Here is a 25,626-nt window from a genome sequence, read left to right as displayed (position 1 = left end):
CATCCACGAGTATTCTCACAAAATGTGACTCCAAAAAATGGTCAAAAAAGTTAAACAGAAACAGATTCTTCCTTGAACTGTCTTTAGTTGGAGTCAAGACATCAGGCCCTTAGGTTTTATGCACAGTAATATATGTAGTCATTGAGGATGTTGATTAGTGCTATGGGCGGGATAATAGTTTTGCTTTCTCTATGTTTTCTGGAATGATTTTTTTCCCAAGAATGTCTCAGAATTTTGAGTTTCTGAGCATGTTGATTTCCCTCTCTTCCCTCATGTCCCACTCTTATCCCACGACCCTTGATAGCATTATTGAAGAATTTAGTTTGGATGTTTGTTTCTAAATAAGAGGCAATAATTATCTGTTTTAAGAATGTGATATGATTTTCTTTTGGTTCTATCCAGTCTGCCCTCTTATGTTTGATGAAATCCCACTAAATTACTGTTGGTACAAACTGCCCACAAAGATTAGGCTCACTTACAGACACAGTATTGCCTCTTACTCCTTTGGTATGTTAGTGTTTAAAGACTGTGCTCACAGGACAATATATTTGTGTTATTCTAAGGAATATTTTTATGAATCATGATCATGCACATTATTTCAAAATATGTACTTCTGTCCATTAAGAGTCACAGGGATCTGGTGATGTTCATTCCTAGCTGACCCTGTGTTAAAAGTATTCAGTGGAACAATTTTTTTTTCTTATGATTCCAAAAGACTCAGAAGACCAGTAAGGGATGTATGATGAGACAGGTTACCTTTCGGTTTTGGAACGTCAGTTTACCACTTCCTTTTCTTTCTTTCCCCTTTTCCTTTAGCTAGTGATGGCAAGTGAATTTACAGGATGAGGAGTGTATTTGCAACCGCCTCCTTCCTACTATAAAGGCATAGTTTGGGAATATCGATAATGTCAGTAAAGGTCAAGAGTATTTGCATGCCATCTGCATACAGCTGTCCCCAAGGTTGGGCCATCAGAAAATGGAGAAGAGATAGTCTCCTCAAAGCTTCCAAATGACTGCCTGGAAGGATGTGGGTGAATAGAGTGTGATTTGGACCTATGGGTGCTGGAACACTCCCCATGCTACAGCAGCAGACTCAGACCCTTTCCTCATTTAATATTGAGAGACTGCAATAGGGGGAAGGGGGTAGAAAGAGCTGAAAGTGTACAAAACATGTCCACTTGGAGAGCATCTCCAGAATATGATTCCAGCTCCCCAAACTCTTCCCCAAATTCCACATGCTCTGCTGGTTACAGCTACAGGGTGAAGAGTTGTTTTATCTCCGATCTGAAATCACTTTCCTAAAGAACTGGATAAGGTGTAGACAGCCCCTTAGGAGAATGCAGGCTACGCTGTAACTGCTGGAATGACATTACAGGCTCCCTTTCATTCTATAGGTGCATAAGCAACTCATAAGGAGATGCTAACTTACCAGGCAGCTACACTCCTTATTTCTGAATTTTTAAGGGAGAACCAAGAATCTACCTAACATTTTTTTTTTTTTTTTTTTTTTTTTTTTTTTTTTTTTTTTTTTTTTTTCTTTTTGCGCTATGTGGGCCTCTCACTGCTGTGGCCTCTCCCGTTGCGGAGCACAGGCTCCGGACGCGCAGGCCCAGCGGCCATGGCTCACGGGCCCAGCCGCTCCGCGGCATGTGGGATCCTCCCAGACCGGGGCACGAACCCGCATCCCCTGCATCGGCAGGCGGACTCTCAACCACTGCGCCACCAGGGAGGCCCTACCTAACATTTTGTTAATCTGAGATATAAGGTGTCCTTGGTCTCTAAATTAACAATGCAATGTTAAAACCTGGATTCATCATAAAGCAACTGCCCCCCCTCCCATAATTTCAAATTCAAAGCTAACTTCCCATATTCAAAGCTAGCACAGATTCAAGATGATGAAAACTTCACTGCAGTGTAGCTAGAAGTTAAAACTAAAGTGCCATATAGGTCTGTGGGAAATCCACAAAGCGTATCTTTGTCTATAATAAATTTATAACATAACTGGATTGAAAAATATATACCTATAAAAATAAAAAGAGAGCAGTAGTAAAGTTTAATAACAATATTCATGAGACACAGTGGCAATCTCTATGTACAAATGCTACACTAAATATAATAGTAACAAAATAATTCAATTTAAGGAAACAATCTTTGTGGCAATGGGCATAGAATTAGAAGGTACCAAGGAAAGTAAAACTTTAGAAATTCTAAATTTGATATGAAATAACAGTATGGAATATAGGTACTTGTATAACTGTGCTAAGAATATAATAAAGATTCTATGACTTACACATAGCTTTTGAAAAAATAAAAGATATGTGTATGTATTTACACACATACACATGTGCACACATACACATATATATATACACACATATATATATAATATATATACATACACACATACTTTTTAATTTGAATGTTTCCATTACCTAATCTAGTACCCAGAGAGTCAATCATAGGAAAACAAATTTTAATACAAGGAAATACATCATTTATTTGAAGTAGAATCTGTCTCCGGAGAGAGAAGGCAGTATAAAAGAAAATTCAATCTACACTTAAGCATGTCTCTTAACATTTACTTCTTTAATATTTCATTAAACCTAGAAGCAAAAATAAAGACAAAGAAAGGCTACAGAGCAATATAACTATCTCCTGTGGTTTGGAATATCTTGAGAGAATAAACCTATCTGTAAATAAACAGAGGTGATGCACAGATAAATCATGCGTCAAGTTTGTACCCTACATTGAAAATGATAGTGAACTGAAAGAATTACAGAGGCACAGCCCCGGAAGATCTTTTCTTTGGCTATCTACTTCTCTATATCCTTGGGTGTCCTTTTCTATTCTTAAAGGTTTTAAGGGTTGCCATTTATTTCGGAATAATGTATAGCATCATGAACAAAATTATGGAAAATTTTAATTCCTATACATTATAAAGAACAAACACTCCCAAAATATCTAATAAAAGTCTTGTTTCATATAACTCCTGTCATTGTGGAGCAAAATGTATTTTCTCCTCTAACTTTTCCACTTTTTCTTGCTTACAAATAGGCTAATTAATTTATTTTAAATTAACTGTTAGAGGGCTTCTCTGGTGGCGCAGTGGTTGAGAGTCCGCCTGCCGATGCAGAGGACACGGGTTCGTGCCCCAGTCCGGGAAGATCCCACATGCCGCAGAGCGGCTGGGCCCGTGAGCCATGGCCGCTGAGCCTGCGTGTCCGGAGCCTGTGCTCCGCAACGGGAGAGGCCACAGCAGTGAGAGGCCCGAGTACAGCAAAAAATAATAATAATAATAATTAAATTAACTGTTAGATATTTAATGGTTCTATTGTGATAAGATAGATTCAGTGCTCTTTTTAAAGTTCTGATATTGGGAGAACCTATTTTATTATTTTAAATATATAAAATTCAAAATAGAAAAGCAGGAAACACTGGAGAAGAATACTTGTGGGAAAGACTTTTTAAAAAGATGTATTAACACATTAGCTGGGACATTTTATATTGAGATTTTTTTTAAAAAGGTCAATGTTTTCATATTGCATGTCACTAATGTAATATTCTCTAGAGTCTCTCAAAATGCATCTTTAAATCATTCTCAGGTTCAAAGGAGGACTGCGACGATGTTGTCCTGGTGACTCTGCTGCCCAGTGCTCGCTATCTGGCGTCTCATGGCCTCTCCCATTCTATGTTTCCTTCCTGGTGGGGGGCCTCAATGGCCTCCCAATGGCCTAAGAAATTTAACCCATTCACCTCTGTTATTTCCAGCTGTCATTACTTCTTATACTTAGAGTTTTCTACCTCCAGAATTGGCTAAGAGATGACATCCTCTTCTTTCCTACTGAAACAAGCTCATAGACCCCCACACACAAAATTTTATGAAGGATAATTGGTTCTCACCCTACGGGAAATAGCAGGGGTAGATGTCACACAGTGGAGACACTGCATTTTCTTCCTTCAGGAAACCTTAAGAAAATCTCACAGTTGATCTAGCCAGTGCCTATTTATATGCAAATTGGACTATTATATTTTCAGTAGCCCCTGTTTTGATTTTCTACAATTCACACATTCCCACTCTTTACTCACACAAAACTCCAAAGGTTCCAGTCACTCCTGTTGCCAATGAAACACTGAACTGGTAATCTCTTTCCAGTTACTACCCTCTGGTCCCTTTGGACAATCCCCAAAATGCAAACTATGTGATGGGGAGAACTTTGAGGCTCTGCCATTCTCTTGGCTCAATCATGGAAGGAGGGGGCAGCCAGTGAGCAAACAGAATGGGATAGAAGCCTGGCTGGCCTCACAACAGCACCCTCTTAGGTCTGGGAATTTGCTGTGCAAGCCTGGTATAATCCCAAATAAAAGTCAGCTGATAAAATTTTCCAAGTCAGAAAGTCCTTATGTTGTACAACAAAGAAACATACAGTTATTTCTTTTAAGATTTCAGCTTTTCCTAATAAGCTGGGTTCTGATGACTGATTTTCAGAAGTTAGTAACTACTTGATTATTAGCATTCTTTAAACCCACAGTGGGCACTCTAAGAACTGCCACTTCCAAAATACTCTATCAGCCTGAACATCAGGATGGCTGTATTTGGGGGGGAAAGTCATGGGAATTTGGCGAGTTTAGTAATAAGCAGAAGGAACTGGATTTGAGGCTCTCTTCCATACACCCTGATCTTTATAACTTACTTACAGATTTTCTTTCGGCTCTAAAGGCATTAACCAAAACCTACCAACCCGAGGTGGTCTCCATTGTACCTTATAAAGTAACCAACCATCTGAGTTTTGCCTAGGACTGAGTGGGTTCCCTGAAAGTTTCATTTTTACCTGAGGCTAAAATGGGAAAGTTCTCAGGCAAATCAAGGACATGTTGGTCGCTGTTAGAGAAAAGTAAACAATGACTCAAAATCCAGGTGCCCAAACAAAGGTCTGGAGACAAAGCAAATGAAGGTGAAAAGGGTAAAGGAAAGAGAGTAAGATGGGATGAGTATATATCACCCTAAATGACCACAGTGGCAGATGTGGACCACTGTTAGCTCTGAACCATAGTCCTGCTTGACTAGGGAATACTGTTGAAGCCTTTATTGCGTCTGCTCTGTCAAGCAAAGCAACAGTTTCCATGAACCTAAAGACCTTTGAGTAGAAATCCTCTGAAGAGAAGTTACTGTCCCAAGCTTATTCATTAGCACAGAAGAAAATTCCCATGCCAAGTGGGAATGACAGGGTGTACCTGAGGCTCCCACAGGGAGGAACACCTTTATCAAAAGGTGCTCAGATTAGGAAAACATGAAAAAGATTTCTGTTTTGATGAAGCATCCAGTTGACTACTGTAGATACAACCCATTCAGAGAAATGATAAAATATTTAAGAATTTCAAAAGTAAGTAGCTGTAAGGGAATTATCCTGTCAACATGAACCATCTTAATATTTATGTTGATGAATTTTAAAAATATTGCCCCACCATGCCAGAGTTTTATGATAAGATTTCTACTACCAAAATTACAGAGTGGGTTTTCTTCTGCCCAGAGCATCTGAGCAGATTGAAAATAGAGATCATGTCACTTCTGATTTGGAAAATGAATCAGTTTTATTTGACAATCTGCCATCACAGACTGACTCCTGTACTTATCATTACCTTTTCTACAGCAAAATCAGATTGAGTTAGTATTATTTCCTCCCAGAACGATTAAGTGAAACAAAAATTCAATCAGCTCAATTTGTTCCATTAGTGTTCTGGTTTGGTCAAGTCTTCTTTCCTTCTCGCCTCTGTTCCCACTCCTAATAGAATTGAGTGGTTTATTTTGACCAAGATATACACAGCTGGGTTTACTCAGATACCAACACTGCATGCATCGAATCAGGCGGAAGAGTGAGGGGAAAATATGCCAGAGTGGGCAAGAAGTAACGCTTATGCATGGCGTTTCTGTAGGACTACCGAGTGAATATTTTTCTGAGACAACAGTGGAATGATTCACGGCTGGCTTATAGCGAGTACCCTGACGATTCTCTGGACTTGGACCCATCGATGCTGGACTCCATTTGGAAACCAGATTTGTTCTTTGCCAATGAGAAGGGGGCCAACTTCCACGATGTCACCACCGACAACAAGTTGCTTCGCATTTCAAAAAATGGCAAAGTGCTCTACAGTATCAGGTAAGCTTCCTTTGGCTGCCCCCTACTCCCTTCTCCATTTTTCTCCTGACCTAGAGCTGCATGCTTCTGCAGGGCAAGATGTATATGAATATTATCCTTTGTGGTCTCTTGTTTATTATTTAAACTTAAAGTTGGTGAGAGTGCCAGTGGTTCCCATGGTCTCAGAAGTGTAATTCTCCATAACCAAAATATATTTGGTAGGATGGTGGGTAGGTGATGGTATCATATAAATATCTGCACAAATATGTTTTTATTTATTTGTTTATTTTATTTATTTATTTTTGGCTGCATTGGGTCTTCGGTGCTGTGCACGGGCTTTCTCTAGTTGCAGTGAGCGAGGGGTACTCTTCTTTGCGGTGTGCGGACTTCTCATTGTGGTGGCTTCTCTTGTTGCAAAGCACAGGTTCTAGGTGTGCAGGCTCAGTAGTTGTGGCTTGCGGGCTCCAGAGCGCAGGCTCAGTAGTTGTGGCTCACGGGTTTAGCTGCTCCATGGCATGTGGGATCTTCCCGGACCAGGGATCAAACCTGTGTCCCTTGCATTGGCAGGCAGATTCTCAATCATTGCGCCACGAGGGAAGCCCCACAAATATGTTTTTGATTGGTTCAATAAAGGAAGTGCAGGCCCTTTAGTTCAATTACCACTGAGCATAACATACAAATTCTCATTTCAAATAATTATGCCATTCTATAACATTTAAACACACACACACACACACACACACACAAAGATTCAATGGCTCAGTATCGTCACTGACAGCATACTTTGAGCTCAGTGAATGGAAAACTGGTTCTAATCCCAGATCTACTTCTAACTAAACATGTGATCTTAATCTGTTAACATTTCTTGGGCTTGAGCTTGGGATAGAAAATTTCTCAGATGCATTTTTGCTTTTTTATTCAAATACGATCTTCTCCAGAATATTTATCACCCTACAGTCAAAATAATCACTCCCTTTTTGGAACTCTAATAACAGCTTCTCTGTGAATCTGTAAGTCTCTGATTTCTTCCTACCCCATATTTTGGCTACTTCTGTACACACATATAGCACAAGAACATAGACTTTTGGAATCAGACAAACCTAGAAGTAAACTGAAGCTTTGCCACTTACTAAGTTACATAAGCTATAACCTTCAGTTACCTTAATTGGAAAATGGGAAACACCATATTTATCTTAGAGTATTCTTGTGAGAATGAATTATATCCAGCAGAGGTCACCAAATATTTTCTGTAAAGGGCAGATGGAAAGTATTTTAGCTTTGCCAGTCAGACTGTCTCAACTCTGTCAGAGCTACTCAACTCTGCCATTATAGCACAAAACAGCCATAAACAATACTCAAACAATTAGGTGTGGCCATGTTTCAATAAAACTTTATTTACAAAAACAGGTGGTGGACTAGATTTAGCTCTTTGGCCATAGTTTGCCAACCCCTGATATAGAGTAAATAAAAATACCTGCCACAGTTCATGACACAGAGTATGTTCTCAATAAATGAAATGATGGCTGTTTGCATTTTTCAGAGGAGTTTTTTTTTTTTTTTTTTTGCGCGGTACGCGGGCCTCTTACTGTTGTGGCCTCTCCCGTTGCGGAGCACAGGCTCCGGACGCGCAGGCCCAGCAGCCATGGCTCACGGGCCCAGCCGCTGCGCAGCATGTGGGATCCTCCCGGACCAGGGCACGAACCCGTGTCCCCTGCATCGGCAGGCGGACTCCCAACCACTGCGCCACCAGGGAAGCCCCACCTGTTTGCATTTTTAAGTTAACATTCTTTCTAAATAATAAGCTCTTTAAAGCCAAGATATTCGGATTTTGCATCTTTTGTAACCCCTCCCAAAGGGCCAAGACAGTGTATTGTATATGAGAGAAATCAAATACATTGAATAAATATTGACATTTTAAAGATCCTTTAGAGAATTCCCCCTTTCTCTCCAATCTTATTACCAAAAAAAACAACAAAAAAAAAGACAGCTAGTGTCTTTGCAAATGATTTTCACAAGTTTGCAGACTCACCACCACCAAAACTGTATTTCACAACTCTATATACAATTTAGGTCTGTACTGTATATTCCATTCTTAACCTAGTAATTTCACAGCTTGCTGATGGCAGATAGCTGCAATGTCTTTTGGAAGGAAAGAGGCTGCTCATTTGTAAAAAGTGGCAAAGTCACCACTTCCACAAAGAACCAGGGAAACTTCCCCCACTTTATTTTTAAGAAACTTTACATTCATTTTTATAAAAAATTTTTTTGGAAACACAGGATATTCCACATGGTGATGCATTTGGTGTAAGATGCAGTAGTGGGCACAACCTAAGTTGATGTGACCTGATGAAATGGGACATATATAGAGCATGGTGCTGGGAAGGAGAGTTATAAAAAGCAGCACAGGGTATCAGCTGCTCCAGCTAACCCTCTGGGCCTTGGGTGGCATTTGCTCTAGTAAATACCTGGCATCGTGCACTGCCGAAATAAAACCAGGGTTTTTTTTTTTTTTCCTTCTGTTCTATAAAGGCCCTTCCATTCTAGAACCATGAAGAATACAATGTCCCCGAGACTCGATCCAGAGGCAATTCTTCTATCTCTGGTTCCCAGTAGGCTCTGAAATACCCCACAATTGTTTTGGGTTGGGTGGACTTTGTCCTGTGGCAGGCTGGTTTAGACTTTTCCTTCACTGTGGGTATTCTATGAAATCAGGGGAAAGAAAGACCCTTGGTGTAGGAGAACTGGGCACGCCATTTTAGGGAAACACAGCTCTTGGCAGATTTGAATTGCAGGAATCTAATTACTCGCCTGGAAGGGTTTCCAATGAGCCAGACACTGTGCTGGGCCTAGAGATCCAGAGGTGAGTAAAATGTGGTCTCTGTCCTGGAAGGGCTCCAGTCTAACAAGGCAGGCAGACATAAGATAAATTGAGTAGTAGGAATAAATAGGGAACAAGGAAAAGAAAAGTGGCTCTAACTTTGCAAACGAATTCTGTGACTCAAATATTGTTAGAATTTGGGGGTCGGCACCCACACTCCTGTTTACTTGAGTCACTGGACTCAATTTAACTAGAGGGTAAGGAGGAATTAGTGCTAATATATGCCCAGCTGCAGGTCCAACTCAAGTTTAAAGTACAGTTTCTGGTGTCTTAAAGGTGCTGGAAAGTCCTTGCTGACATTCCATTAGGAAGGACTTTCCCTCAACTCTAAGGTTCACAATGCAAATATCCCCAGGAGAGGGAATACGCTATCCTCAATTCATACTAAGCCATAAAGAGCTGATACGAAATTTTCTTTCTGATAGTAGGTTTAATGTCTGTGAAGAATAGTGAGAAAGAGCATGTTGGATGCCTGAGAGGAAAAATCAGATAGGACGAAGAGAGTTAAGAAAGATAGAAAGAAGGCATACAACAGAAGTACCAAAGATAAACTCATGAATTGCCTCCACCTGACATATTTTAATAATTACTTCAACGCTGGTCCACATTAAAAAAATAATGTTCTATGGTTGTTTTGTATTTGAATTTTCCTAAAACCTAAAGCAAATGGATGGTAACATTTCAGCCAGGAAAAATTCTATGCCTTCTTAGCTTTGTAGGAGCAGAGGTAGAATTAACTCTGCATGGAAACCGAAGCCCAAGGCTTTGATGGCCAAACAAAACACAAAGAGAACTATGCAGCCCACTGACTTCATAACAAGCAAGATCACACTTCCCAAGAGGTAATATATGTTTGCCAGAAGACAAAGATTTAAAAAAGGGAGTGACAATAGACGAGAAATCCATACATGTCCTGCAGATTCAAACACCTGAGGCACCTGAGTAAAATTTAAACAAATCTTTTAAATAGGAACCAAAGGTCTTAGCTCAGTGTTAGAACATTTCTATCCAGTGATGCAGGACATAGTCTCTGATGATGAAAGTGTCAAATCTATTTCTGTGCACTTATCCTCTGATTACTTTTTAATTATTCACTTCCCTCATATGTTTGATCTTACTCTGTTTTCAAGTTTTTTGTTGACCCACCCCATTAAGTATTGACCATTCTTGACGAAAGTGTAAACAAGGACACACATCTTGCTTTGTATACCCTCTTCAGAGACACTCAAATTCCAAATTCATATTACTTTAAAAGGCCTGAATCCACGGTGCAATAACGAGGTGAGCCTTGAGTATAATACATATTAGTGCTCAAACAATATTTACTGAATCGAGTATAATGAATTGTAGTAGAAGTCAGGGCATCATGACCTATGGTGTGCAACATGAAAGAGAAAAGGAGAGGGTGAGCATTTTTAAAGAGGAGCAGCTGGTCTCATATGTCCACAATGTGTTTGCTAATATTTTTTTTCTTCCCTTACTTCCCACTGCTTCTGAGACTTTTCTGCCGGAACTCTGACTTTTATAGGACAAGAATCAAAGCTCTTGACTTCTATTTCAGAGCTATCATCTCCTACCCCACATTAATTCTTTATTTACTCCAACTCAAATCCAAAGACACAAACAAATACAATACCAAACACATGTCATTTTCGAACCAACCTTTTGGGGACTCAATTTTCAAAGGACTAGTGGAGGAAGAAGGTAAGATTTAAGATGAGAATATAAAGTATCTTAAAATTTCGCAAATGTCTAAAAAGACTGTTTAAATTCAAGATGCCACAACTGACCTTCAAATAGGAAGCTCATTTGATAGTTTTATACAGCATGTATAGCTTATATAGCATATCTACTTTCTGAAAACTTTTACTATCCCAGGGATCAAAGGGCGGAAAAGACCCATTAAAGTTATTAAGTCAACTCCTTACCTTCAGACAACCTGTTGAGAACTTATTCTATTTTTAAAGACCTTCAGAGAAGGAGATTTTATATTCTCTCCTTGGATCTTATAATAAGTTACTCTAACATTGTGCAGAAATTCCTCCTTATATAACTTAAGTTATATTTGCTACAACTTAAATCAGTCGCTTTTTCCCACATTTGTTAACACGATAAACAAATGGCTACCATTTTTAGAAGGATGGAGGGATTACCTCACTGTTTTTGTTTCATTTTCGAAAATGAAATACATTTTCATCCCACCAGAGTTAGTGGACATATGTTTAGTCACCAAAACTATGTTGCTGGTTTAATTTTACAGTGTGTAAAATCAGCACCAAGATGTTCTTCATCTTGCAGTTTTCAGTTCACTGTATGGTTCAGGGCGCCTACTCTGAACCGTATGATGTTGAATGTTATCCTGGTTCCTTCTGATACTATAGTAGACTGGGGTTTTAGAGTCAAACACCCTTGGGCTAGGGTCTCTGGCCTCAGAACCAGCTGTGCGACCTAGGGAAAATCTGTCCTCTCCCTGAACCTCTATTTCCTCAGCTTTCAAAAAGAGATGATTTGGTTAAGAGCTTTAGTAGAATACACTATATGCTATATGCATAGACAGTCAAAAGTGGCATTGCCCTGTACTCTAGGGCCCTTGGTATTTTCTTGTAACTTCATGATTGTGCTTTCTGTTCCAGTCTTTAAGACAAAGAGTAAACTGACCAGGATAGATCCCTACGATCTCCAGACATTACTGTTTGCCTTCAGGGTCTTTTATTGTACTGACCAGGTACCTAGGGGCCCTATGCTACCTGCCAACTGCATAGAGTTCTCCAAACAATAAATAGTTATGGGATTGATCCTCCACAACAGCACCCCTCATCACCAAGACATCTGTGCCCCTCATCATCAAACTTTATCTGACCTGAAACTTATTCCTTTATGGTGTTAGAGGTGATTTACTTGTTAATTCCTTTTGATTCAGTTCATAATTGCAGGTGTTGATGATTCAGTGTTCCACCATCCCAGTAGTATCTGAGTTGTCATAGAGAGCTCTTGGGGATTGACATGCCTTCTACCTCTGATGACAGATTACAGGCACCACCGAGAGTAGGTGGGGTGTAGATTTCTAGACAGACATCCAACAGAGTTCCCTAAATAATCCTGTCTAATGACCAACTATCCACACACATAAAAGGCCAACTTTTCTAACATAGCCTCCCACCCTTGACCCATCCTACAGCCTGATGCAAGAACTTCAAAGATTCTAACTTTAACTATAGAATGATTTTTATGGCATAGGAGAAAAGAACATTCTTTATTTAGATGTCAGAGCTGAAAATAGAATGCACAGTGAACTAAGACCTGCCTAAATGTTACCAATGGTGATACTTTGATTATCTTACTCTCAATTGTGATGAGACATGTAAGCCCCTATTTTCTATTAGAAGGCAGCTATGCAAAGCTGTGATTTCTTCTCTCTGTGCATATTTGGACCATGTTTATCTTTATATCCTATAATCCAGGCAAAATTACATTCTCATTTTCCAAATCTGTGTCCAAATCCTCATTAGTTTTGGGACTTGACTTAATGCAGTAATTAATGACTGTAACATAAGCGCCCACATCAGAATTAAGCAATGAGGCTTCAGAGAAGTGCTGGAAAATGCCATGGAAACCACGATTCCCTTCTTCCTAGGGCAAGCAAGGTTGGGAGGGTGGGAGGTGCTGGCATGCATATACGTCAGTGGCTTCAGCAGGAGCTGAGCTAAGTGGTGCGGAGGGGGGGCTCTTTTGGACAGTGGTCCTCAAAAAAGATGCGCCTGAGGGTAGAAGCATTAAAGTCTAGAAAGTGTGTTCTGTACATGACAGACTCTCTTAAAGCGCTGGAAAGCTCTGCTGAGCTCCTGACTGGGTTCAGAAATACACATACACTCAAGGGCATAATACTGGTTCAAACACAACAGAGTAAGGATTTTACCCTTGTTTGAAGGAAAAAAAGGGGGTTATGCAATGAAATACATGGCAGGCGGCATGACCACTTTTCCTTGACTGTTTGCCTGATTGGACTAGCAATAGCAACCAGTAGGTTTTTCTCCATTTGGAGGTAACTTTCCACTGCATTAACATTCATTAGAGTTTGCTCTGAAGGTGATGGTGCAAAGAACAGAATACCAAGAAGGTAGCTTAGGGCATCAGGAGCGCCACACCTCCTTCCATCATTTACTGTATCCTCTAGGCTCAAAGACCAGCCTCTCTAACGTCATCAGTTTATCATTCTGAGTCTCGGTTTCCTTGCTATAAAATGAGATTGAACCAGGAGATGAGATGAAGTCTGAGGCTCCTTCTAGCTCCGTCATAAGTCTATAATGAGTCTCAAAATGATCTCCTCTTTCCCAAACCGCAAAATTCCTTCTGGATGGGGAAATACAAGTGGGTCCTTCATGTCCCTTAGGGTTTGGGAGTCAGCAAGAGGGGATTCTGAATTGTAAGGTGCCTATCTCAAACTACTTTTGGACCTTTGAACCTTTTCCTCCCAAACTGAATATCTGAGGAGAGGAACTGATTTTGGAGTGGGGTAGGGAAGGTTGGACTACCTGCTGTTTAAGAGGCAGCCTTATACTCAACATATAGTTTACACCGTGACAAATACTTAACACTGAGCTCCCTATTGAGAAATTTCCCAGTCGCAAATTAGATCATTTGTACCCTCTGATTCAACCAGCAGGAGTATCCATGAGATATTATTTTAGAATGTGTTCATGAATTATGGGGTTTATATACTTTCAGACAATTATACAAAGATGGTTGGCTAGGATAATTATTAACTGGATATGTAAGACTAAAGGAAATCACCTGGTAGATTTGAGCCAACAGAGTTCAAGGGCTAGTCTGCCATTATTAATCACCTGAATTTTCCTGTGGCGGGAAGCCAAGGGAAATTCAGAGGCCCTGGTGAGCCTGCTCAACTTATGTTGACGTGGGCTTCTGCCTGGTCCACAGTGCTGCTTTTCAAAGGCTCCCTGGATGGCATTAATCCCAAAATAAACACAAATAATATCACCATGGCTCTTATGAAACTCATGAATTACTTTAGTGCATTCTCATAGCACATAATTCAAAGAAAAGACACTCCGTTTTAAAATGGGAAAAAAAATCGTCTATCCTCAAAGCTCAACAGTCTTTCCAATAAGTCTATCCTTGCTTGTGGCATTTAAAATTACAAACCAACATCTGATACAACATTTATCACTGGACAGTCATTGAAAGACATTTAAGGACATATATAATTATGTGAAGTTCTACAACGTGACACACACTCAGAGCAAGGCCGTCCCATATGGGATTGATCATCCCTTTCCAAGGACAAGAGAACAAATGTTTTATGTGATGTTCCGTTTTAGTGTGGATATTTTGCTAAATCTGAGCAGTTAGATGAAAGATAGAAAGCAACAAGTGAGCTAAGGGATTAAAGACAACACTCTGGGGGCGGGGCAGATGTCAGTTCTGAAGTTCAGGAGGACTTGGGTTCAAATCCAATCTTACTAAGTGACCATGAGAAGTCACTTAAGTTTTCTTCGATCTGCAGTTTTTCTCAGTCCCCGATTCATACTAAATGTTCAGTGAATGTCACAATCACCCTGGGTTGGCTGTAGAATAAGGGGAGGGGAGTGACGAGACAGTTCTCCCCATTCTTCCTAACCCATACACACGGACATTTCCTTACTCAGTACCTGTTACACTCAGGCTCCACTCACCTTCCATGAGTCCCAAGCAGATGACTACTCTCTGTGCCTTGGGTTTCCTTCCTTTGGGAGGTATATCGCTCCTAGCAGAAATGACAGTTGCATCTTTTTTTCAGCTAATGGCTTGGGCCCCCTCTTTAGCTGCTTGTTAAGAGTCAACTAAGGAATTGTGTTTGGTTTCAAAGTGTTATCTAATCAAGAATGGACCATCCTACCATCTGACCAAGACTCCGTTCTCACTCCAACCTTTGCCACCAGAAACAGTGGCCAGCAACTCTCCGCCAGTTACCACAGCAGAGGTCTTAGTGCGGCAAAATACCAGCAAAGTAACACAATTTTGCTCTCAGCTGTCAGCAGATGGAAAGTTACTTTGGTTTTCTTAAAACCATATCTGCATTTCACAAGCACTTGTTCTTTTTCTCTTTCACCAAAAGTAAAATAATCCCAAATAAAACATTGCTATACAGTGCTATTCCCTCTTTTTTCACCTCAGTGTCACCATTAAATAGCTGTGAACTGAGGCAACAGAGTGACTGTGGACAAGTCAGTTGTCATTATTTTAATGTGCAGGCTAATAACATTTTATCTTCATGAATATTTGGTTGCATAAATAAATACTAGTTGTGAAATGACTGAAATTTAAAATGTAACTAAACTGTGGGCAGAATTAGTTGTATGAATCTTTGATAATTTGAGCTCTTCTTTCTGATGGTGTTCCACTTAGCCCTCTCCCATTCACCATCTTCAAAACATTTTCATTCCAGAAATATCAAAACATTTGGAAAAGTTTTAGCTACAGATTTATCAGTCGCTCTCCAAGTTGAATCCAATCCGTATTTGGACTTAATTAACATGGGCCCACCATATGTGTGCACTTTTTCTGAAGGGACCAGGCACAGATGGGAGCAGATACTGTATTTCTGTCCTTCCCAGCTAGTACTGCTCAATGCATATGGGTATTTTCTGTGATGCGTTTATAATGTTTGGTAAACATGGACCTTCCCAGTCAGCCACTGGCATTTTAGTCAGGGGAGAGGAGTAGAACAGCTGATGAACCAGCAGCGTTGCCATTCATCTCCTGAAGATCCCAAGGTCAACACGGAAAAACAGGTTTTATATTTATTTGGAATTAACTAAAGGGATAGAGTCTATCTGCACAGCTAACAACCAACCTGGGGTTTAGTTTCAGCCCTAGACAATATTGAAAAAATGATTTCTCTCTGGTGTCCTAGCCACAGAGTTCTGAGCCCTGTTATCCACCTAGGTTCACCCTTCCATTTGATACTCTCGGTATCAAAGTCTGCTCTCAGGGATAGCGGTGGGGAACCTGAGAATCTATCAACTCATAGGCACAAAGGAGGAAATGAGTAACTTGTACTTGAAACACTATACTCTCCCTAGATTTGCATCTTAATAGTCATGGAAGCCTTTAGCTAAATGTCTATTAGCTCATTATACTTGGCAGCCATGAATTTTCAACCTTTACTTATATAAAAAAAAGCACAGCCACATTTCATGCCTTGCATGCCTAGCCAAACTTGGACCAATTACTTTTGTTCTCTGTGGACGAAGATCCTTTCGCGGGTACCTTGAGTTTTGATTCAGGATCATCAAATGATTATTGCAAGTCATACTTCCCTGACAGACCCAAAGGGCCCTCTCAGGATCTAGGTCTGGAAGGGTAGGTTATCTGCTTTACCCGATCAGTGTGGGAGCGCTTATCTAGGCCCCAAGGGAGTAATGAAAAGCCTTTTACTTGATTTAGTTCAGCTATGTCTGATTTACATAATCTGGAAGGATTCTTTAAATGAGAATTTGAAAACAACTTTAAAAAGTTGAATAATAAATGCAGAACTATTGGGATAGACTCCATTAAAAGAATATATGTATGTACACACACACATATATACACATATATATTAATATCTTATTAATGTTAAACTATGATCTCCTTCAAGAGAGGAACTCTTATTTCAAGCGTCTGATAAGCATGACACTCAATAAATGCTTGCCAAAAATTGCTAAATGGATGTAGTAGATTACAGCCCAGGTGGAGTTCCGTTTAACAGGAATCCCTCCTCACTAAAGACCTGGAGCTGGTCTTCCTCCACGCTCTGACCTCCTCCTTGCTCAGTACCAGGAGCTTTTGTAAATTTTTAGTTGGGGTTCATCCAGTGAATGTTGCAGCCACCACCCCAATTTCCTTTGAAATTTCTCAGTGGCTGATTTTTCTAGTCAGAGACCAGAGACAGCGCCCTGAGTAGAGTTCCACTGTCCACCTTTGCACACTCGTGTGTGTTAATAAGCATCTGGTCTGGCTTCCTCTCTGCTGTACCTTCCACCCCTCTTAGCAGCTTTCCCAATTTTCTAGCCACACCCACCATATTCTTGGTTGCCAATGAACTGACCTTGTTTGTACTGCCTTGACCTTACCAGCATGCCACTCCATGGGGACTGAGGCTCGTGATTAACCCCCCTTGTCTCACTACCCCCGGTCCAATCACTTAGAAGCCTACTTGGGCCTCATTGTCCGGACCCGGTTTCAAGTAGAAAGTCATATTTTCCAAAGAGAGTGCTAGAGCTACTGAAAAATCACAGACCCTTTTCTCAATCCCTTGCTATTTCCCTTTCAAATTTTTCTCCTTTTAGTCCATCACAGGGACAGTAAATGAAAGTCCTCCCTTGGGACATGCTGAAGTAGAGCTTCTTAAAATGTGCTCCACAAGACCAGCATCAGTTTACCTAAGCTGCTTCTCCGGAGGGCCTGCGAACCTGCATTCCTACCAAGCCCTTTGGATGACACGCCCACCAGAATTTGAAACCCATGGTGCTAAAGGAGATCTTGATCAGACAACCAGCCTGGTGGGGCCTTTTAATCCAATGACTCCTCTAACTCTTCCCTCCCTCTCCCCATATGTGTGAGTTGTATAAATGATGCACATTTGGGACTTGCCTGGTGGTCCAGTGCTTAAGACATTGCCTTCTAATGTAGGGGGTGCAGGTTCGATCCCTGGTTGGGGAGCTAAGATCCCACACGCCTCGTGGCCAAAAAACCCAAACATAGAACAGAAGCAATATTGTAACAAATTCAATAAAGATTTTAAAAAATGGTCCATGTCAAAAAAAATCTTAAAAAAAAATAAATAAGTGATGCACATTTAACTTGACTTCTAACTTGCCTCACGCTAATTTCACTTAAGGTCTAGGTACGTTAGGAGGACACTCTTGTTCAATACATGATGCATCCTGTCAAATCTCTCTGACATTAGAATGTCACACGGTTTAGAGATTTCCAGGTACACCTGAGAGGAAAGGGTCAACAGACCTACACAGTACAGTAAGGCTGTCCTTATGTTCTTGGAGAAAGAGCGGATAGCATTCTACGATGTTGGATGACAAAGCCCTATGGGGGCAACAAATATCTCTCACCTATATACCCAGACTGCCAGAAAGTTCCAATTTTAAGAAGCATTATTATTTGGACTTAAGGCTTTCATCATATTCAAGAGTGGAAATTCACCTATAAGAGGAAATCTTCATGCTGGTCACTGTCACTTACAGTTTAGAATCATAGAAATTTTGAGCAGGATGGGGTCATGGGTGAGGAATGAGGCCCAGAGATTTAGTTAAGGTCAAATTGCTCTTACTCTGTAAGCCTGGTCCACCACCCAGGTACCTGGATCCCCAGTCAATGGTGCTTCTCCTCTGTGAGGTGGCCAGGAGAGGCTGGAGTTTTTAAAAGGAAAAGTCATGGGAAGCCTGGATGCCTGCAGAAAAGTCATGGGAAGCCTGGATGCCTGCAGAAAAAATGAAAGGTCTACAACCTATTCTGCTAGCTTCACAGACAAAAGAGGGTGATAACAGATTCTTTTTCTAAGGAGGAAACGTGATAGAGTGGAAAATAATAAATAAACTTTGACATCAATTAAAGTTGGGTTCAAATCTAACTTTGGTTGCTTACTGGTTTTGTGACTTTGGGAAAACAGCTTAACCTCTCTGAGCTCCGATGTGCTTATCTCAAAGACAGAGAATGCTGTGTGCCTCGTGAGATGGCACTCCATGACTGCAAAATAATGAGAGCACCTGACCTACAGCAGGTGCTCAGAGAATGATTATCAATACTATTGACATCACTTGAATTTTTATCTTTCCTTATTAAGTATTTTAATCCTAAAAGAACGCCATAGGTTCTATCCCCTCTGATATTTCTGTGAACTGCTAGGGTTTGCAGTGTGCTACACAGAGTGTGCTAAGCATGGTCTCTGACAGAGGAACAGCAGCAATATACCTGAGACTCTTGTTTTTCCTGAAACACAGAAGCATCCCCTTACCCTTCCTTTCCAAACAAGACAGACTACTAAAACCATCAGAATTCACTCTCTCAAAAGAGGATGTTGGCAATCTTTGCCTTAAGCAGGAAAATCCCTAATGACAATTTGTAACTCCACCTGAAAATCCATTTTCTCTTCAAGTGGCTTTTTTTCCCTCAAGAACCTTTTGCTGGGAATGGACTTCCACTTCTAATACTGAGTGCCTTATGAACGAGTAGTTGCTTTGTGAGTCAAGGAACCTCCTGTCCTCCGTGACCTTATAAAGTTAAGTGATTAGTTCGCATGCTTCTAGCAATAGGAGAACAGTCCTGGCCGTGGACCCAGCTACCTGAGCAAGGCTCAAGGACAGGTGGACAGGGCTCCGGGCTTTCTTTCAGCTTGATTTGCCTTATTTCTAGTTCCCACTAAAATGCTAGCAACTTACAGAAAGGGCCAGGCCAACTTTCTGGCTTCTTTTGCCAGTCTGGGAATTTGGCAACATCCCGTGGGCTCAGATGACCCTTCTTCTAAATCCTCTGTCCTTTCCCATTTCTGCTGAATAAAAGCCTTAAGTTCTCCCACAGAGCTTGAGGATGAAGATTCATTCATTTGCTCAACAAATATTTATTGAGTACCTAATCTGTTCAAGGCATTATTTTAGACGGTGAAAAAGAGAGAGTTGTAGCCTTTGTGCTTCTTGCATAAGGGAAGAACCTTGCGTAGGAGAGAAATAAGTAAATTAAAAAGTATATTTGATTTAAAAAACTATAACATTAACTCAGTTTACAATGTCTGCATCTATCAGTCTTTTAAACTTTAAGTAAGGTATAAACCCAAGAGCTGGTTTGATGGCAAGGTGAACTGAATAGGAGAGTAGTAAGGAAGGGGAGGGAGATTTTGGGGGGAAGCTGACTTCCTGTGCTTTGTCTTATTCTTTTCCCTTTAAAATCAAAATGTTCACTCAGCCTTCTTACTCTCTATAAAGAAGTAGGGCCTCTATAAGGGAACTTTATTCCTTCCCTTGGGCAAACAGGAGCAGGGGCGCCCTGAATGCATGCATGTCGCCACAGTGACAGTGGGGGATACGCGACAATGCTTCAGGAAATGAGTTCTTTAAGAAAAGTCAAATGGAAAATGGGTGGCCTCAGCTCACTGCCTTCACACGCAATGGCCTTAATATTTTAGATGGTGAGGAAGACGAGAGCAAATCTGACATGCTGTAGGCAGTGTCTGCTAGCAAAAAAATCTGACTTTCAATAAAAATACTTAATTCTGTGAGACCCCCCCCCAAAAAGATGGAGAGCCAGAGTAAAGGGGATAAAAATAGTTCACATTTTAGTATATGTTGTATGTGTCAGTCTTATTTGGTGCAATTTCTGCATCTCTGTACAAAATAATATCGTCTCGTTCTTTCCCCAAAACTCATGTTTTTAAATTAAAAAATAGCTTTTAAAAAAAGCAGTGGTGGTTACTTTTGAAGGTTCTTGACTGAGAAGAGAGCACATGGGAATGTTCTGGGGTGATGGGAATATTCTAAATCTGGTCTGGGTGCTTGTTAAACAGGTGCATATAGATGCAAAAAGGTATCACGCTGTAACTTAAGATTTGTGTATTTTTACTGTGTATAATATATACTTCAATGAAAAGGAAAAAAATAAGTAAAAGGCAAGTCTGAGTTTTAGGCCTGCAGATGTGTGGTACACTAGACATCATAAAGTATGGGCTCTGCTGGCCATGAAAGAACTGATTAGATCTTTCCAATCGCTTCCCATTTGCTCAGCGGATGACGTGATTTAGCAAAGTGGGGAGCTGTTAACTTGACTCCTTGTTATTGGCACCCACTGAGTTCCCATACAAAACCTACCTCGAAAGGAAATTAGAAAAATAAATAAGGAAGAAGGGAAATACCCACTGAGTTCTCAGCTGAGACAAAATTCAGAGAGAGTTTCATGCTCATTGGGAATTTCTCTCAGGGGGGTTTTCCACGGCTGTTAATAGTTTTGACCCCAAGAATTTTGGGTCCCTATAGGATTGTTAGGTCTGCCACAAAGGCAGAAATATCATGTCTGAAGCCTCTTCCCCCTAAATAAACGTGAAAAGTTCACTTCACAGAAGAATTGTATTCAGCAAATCTATGATTAAGAATACTAAAATTGGGTTGTTTCCAATAGCAAACAAAATAGAACTGAATTTCCTGTTGCATGTTTTTAAGCTGCATTCATTTTTGCTATTATTATTTTCTAATTTCTCAAAAGTAAACTTTTCAAAATCATAATGAAATTTCCAGGTTTTCTAGTTTTGATTCACTTAAACTATACACATGCCCTCTGATTATTTTTATATGATGGACATATTTTTGTTTGATGTAAATATTTCCTCTTTAAAAAAATAGAAAAGAATAAATAGATTCTTACTGTGTTAGTAACAGTTTTAAACCCACAGAACCTTTTGAGATTCCCCTCCCTTAATAAAGTGTCAAATTTTTAAAATTTTTTGATTACTAGAGATTTTCATTTTGATTCTTTTACTCTTCCCTTACTTTAAAGAGTTCATGGCATTGATCTCAATAAAATAAAACCTCAAAAAAAAGTCTTTATGCTGTGAAGAAATTTAAATATCTTTAACTATATTTATACTGCTATCTCTAAATGAACTCCACAACTGACAAAAATTATTTTTCCTGTCTAAAATGTTATTTTAACTCAGATGTTTAGAACCCAAAACTATTGTTTTTCCTTTAGAAACATGGTATTTGTGTTCTCAGAATAGCTCAGAGAAGGTAGGTAATTTATTTAGCAATGAAGGTGAAATACTGTATGTTTATGGCAAAATTTTAATAATAATAATATAATTATAATATAGCAAAACAATATTGAATAAAACATAATTTTACCCTTCAGATATTCTTTAAAGAAAGGCATGTTTAATTACATAAAGACAGCCTACATGTCTTTATGTAGAATAGCCTACACTTGTCAATATAGATAATGCAGAATGAACAGAGTTAAGAAAAATATGGGGCTTCCCTGGTGGCGCAGTGGTTGGGAGTCCGCCTGCCGATGCAGGGGACGCGGGTTCGTGCCCCTGTCCGGGAGGGTCCCGCGTGCCGCGGAGCGGCTGGGCCCGTGAGCCATGGCCGCTGAGCCTGCGCGTCCGGAGCCTGTGCTCCGCAGCGGGAGAGGCCACAGCAGTGAGAGACCCGTGTACCGCAAAAAACAAAAAAAAAGAAGAAGAAAAAAAAATATGAATCATCCCACCAACCAGAAATATCTACTCTTAATATAGTGTTGTGTTTACTTCCAATATTGAAAACATATTTACATAATTGAGATTATACTGCACTGTTTTGTATCTTGCTTTTCCCAGTCACTGTTGTATTTTGATGATTTTGAAGATTGTCAGCATGGATTCTTTGTCTAACCTCACTTCAAATCCCAAACCTTTTCTTTCTTTAAAATAACTGGGCCACTCTTTTTTTAATTTTGTCTTGGCTTGTATAGAAGGTATAACATGAAGCTGAGAAAGGAAAGAGAAGGGAACCAGGAGGGGAGAGCATGACAGAAAGGGAGAGTTTAGGTAATGGTGTAAGAGTCAGAAGGGTCTATGGATAGAAAAGATGTTTGAGAGAAAATGAACAGAACTTGGAGCAGTGAACTTCAGAATAACATGGATTCTAGTATTAGAGCTAAATGGCAATAAGCATCATTTGATCCTACCCCATCATTTGGTGAGGATGCGTGTTTATTGAGTTTAAGATCTTGCTTTGGGGACAGAGACAGTTGGAGGCAGTACTTGAAAGGGAACACAGGTCTGCTGATTCTCAACTTAATTTCCTCCCTTGAATCTCTGAGGTATAGAAAAACTGAAGAGCAAGAGGTGTGTACCATTTCCTTGAGGACTAAAAAAGGAAATAGTAGAAAAGAGGTGGTGGCTTAATCAATATCCTGATAAAAGACTTGATCAGAGCTGGCTGGAGCTTGGAAAGTTAAGGAAATGGGGAGCATAGTAGTCCCCCCAGGGTGCAGAGAGGAGAAGACTATGTATTTATACAAGCCACCATCCTCAAATGGTTTGGTTTTGTTTGTTTTTTTTAGATCAAGGATTACCCGCTCCAGATTGGTCAAAATTCTAGAATGAATGCTACAATGTACAACTGACCTATCCACGTAGTTAGCAAATGAAAAGATATTGAAGTTTTTGCCCACCTGATGGAAGGAGAACGAATACTTATCATAACCAATTATGCTTATCACATCATTTATTGTCCTTGAAGCAAAGCCCACCTGTCCAATTCTACAGCAGTATAAACTTTACATCTTTTGGACATCAGTGTGTGTAAGAAGAGCCCACGGTTCTTGTTACACTATTTCTCAGTGCTCTTCTTGATTCTAGAATAAACTTGAGACCAGTGCCACTGGGGAGATGAGACTCAGAGGCTGGAAGATGGGAAATGGAGATTGAGGGGTTACAGCAAAATTCTATAGTATTTTAAAAATTTACCAGTGACTACTGTTCATTTGAAAATTAGAAAGCATTGTCCTGAGTGAGAGCTGAGACTCCATTACTTGAATCAGTGTCACTCTGCTTAATGCCAAATGTGTTTTTGGTTTGCTTCTCAAGAACCAGACCTCAAAAATTAAAAACTTGTTTTTAAAATTTTTTTTCTCTGCTAAGGCTCACCTTGACCTTATCCTGTCCCATGGACTTGAAGAATTTTCCAATGGATGTCCAGACGTGTACAATGCAGCTGGAGAGTTGTAAGTCACTACTACTGAAATGACCACCTGCTTGTTTTAAACAATGACCTGGTTCTTTCAATGTGTCATTAAGGAGAAAAACCCCATAAGACTCATCCTCTACCTACTTAACAACTCCCGAGGTCCTTAAGGGAAGGACAAGCAAAAGTGTGTGTGCATGTCTTATATCCAATAGAGAGAAGACCATTTTTCAAGGTAAAGTGCCAAATAACTTGCCCTTCCTCAAAAAATGAGCCTGATTTAGTAAGCTTTTCTTTGAAATGAAAATGTCTCCTGGGAAAATTAAGATTATTAGTCATTTAACCTGTATAATGAATCGCATTCTAGTCAGAAAATTGTATCTCCTTCTATCTTAGGCTTGTATAGACCTTCACCCCAAAGGAATTTTGGCAGGAAGGGATAATTGATTTGAGGACAAGACGCAGGGGCCTTAGCCAGGGGAGGATGCAAAAATGAGGGGCATGAGATGGTAAGGAATAAAGGCATCTCCCTTAGATGAGCAATGGATATCCAAAGGCCTGGTGAAGGGAATAGAAAAATGCTACTACTTTGTCCCCTTTATGCCATGGCCCTGACGCCACTGAAATCTTTGACATGTGCCGTAAGTTGCTGATGCCTCCAAGGTAATGGGATTTTTAGACAGGAGACATGAAATTTTTTCTGGCTTGCTCTGTCAGTTTCTCTGTTTGTAAAATGCAGAGAATAATAAGTGCTACTGACCTACAGGGATGTTAGGAGATTTAATGAGGCAGGGGCAAGAAAATACTTTTAACTTCTTGGTTTAGAAAAATAACAAATGTAAAAAGACATATCAACTATTATTTAGAAAGAGGCGGTGACAGGGTTTCCTTCTGATCATTTAAAATCACTGTAGATTTCCCTTGAAACTTCCTACAGAAATAAACAAAATAATGAAACATCTTTGTTTGAGGAAGTTGTCAGGAATAAAATGAGAATTTCTGGTTTACAGTAGGCTTTATGTATTCATCTTTTCCCTATCGCCCCTTCTCTTGAGAAGACAGTTAAGAAAAACTTTTTCCTACATAATGATTCCTTCTTTGTGACTTCTCTACTGCTCCCAACTCTCCCCTGACTCAACCCAACACTTAGTTTCTCTATAAAACAGCAACCATAGATGTCATCTGAGGCTCCTCCAAGGCTTAAAAACTCCAATTAGTAAATATGCTTGGCCCTTGCAGGACCTAGAAGTAATGAAATCAAAGAAGCAGTGATGTGTTTACCACTGACTTTGACTGTGAAGGGTGGGAACTGCTCTTTACTTTTCTACCCTCATATTACGTCCTCCTTCCCCACATCTTTACCTCTTGTGTTTGCCCCCAGCTGGGGTTTCCGGGTGGCTGACAAGGACTATTATTGTAGTGGTCAGCAAGAAGCTGACCAGATAAGAATAGGGGGTGTTTGGCAAGCTTCTAGTATTTGGTGGAGATACCCCAGAAGGGCTCATGCAGCACTGATGTGGAAGAGATAGGGTTGGCCATTCTCTTTGTGGACCATCAATGCTTATACGAAGTCCCCTTTGTGATTCCTTGCTTGTTTTTATTTTCTGGCTTTGAATGGAAAAGGTGGCCCAAAGAAAGAGGAAAGTAGATTCCAATTAACTTTGCCATTGATTTCTGGGTAGCTTTGGTGAGTCACCACCTTGCAGTAAACAAGAATAAGAATCTATAAACTTAATAAACTTGCTGAGGTTACTGGCCAGCCAAAACCTAACATAATAACCCTTGCCCTCCTCAATCTCCTTTTAGAGTTCAAATATCACAAATAAAGAAAGAAGGGAGAGAACTGATGCCTGAAAAAAGAGTAGCCTTCATTTCCGGGGTGTAAAAAACCCAGAAGCCCTTGACA

At 40.1% G+C, this 25,626-nt stretch overlaps 1 protein-coding gene across 2 annotated transcripts in view; it reads left to right on the top strand.

The window, feature by feature from the left end:
- Positions 1–25,626, top strand: part of GLRA2 (glycine receptor alpha 2) — a gene marked incomplete at both ends in the record, with an annotated part of 185,931 nt that overhangs the window by 46,022 nt on the left and 114,283 nt on the right. For both annotated transcript variants that reach the window (XM_081221421.1, XM_081221420.1), the window contains 2 exons: positions 5,932–6,155; positions 23,678–23,760. In XM_081221421.1, coding sequence (XP_081077547.1) covers positions 5,932–6,155; positions 23,678–23,760 — 307 coding nt within the window. The remainder of the gene's footprint in view (positions 1–5,931; positions 6,156–23,677; positions 23,761–25,626) is intronic.

The sequence above is a fragment of the Mesoplodon bidens genome, assembly GCF_964165515.1.
Source record: "Mesoplodon bidens genome assembly, chromosome: X".
Lineage (NCBI taxonomy): Eukaryota > Metazoa > Chordata > Mammalia > Artiodactyla > Ziphiidae > Mesoplodon > Mesoplodon bidens.
The sequence above is the reverse complement of the archived record's forward strand: the minus strand, read 5'-3'. Positions and strand labels throughout refer to the sequence as shown.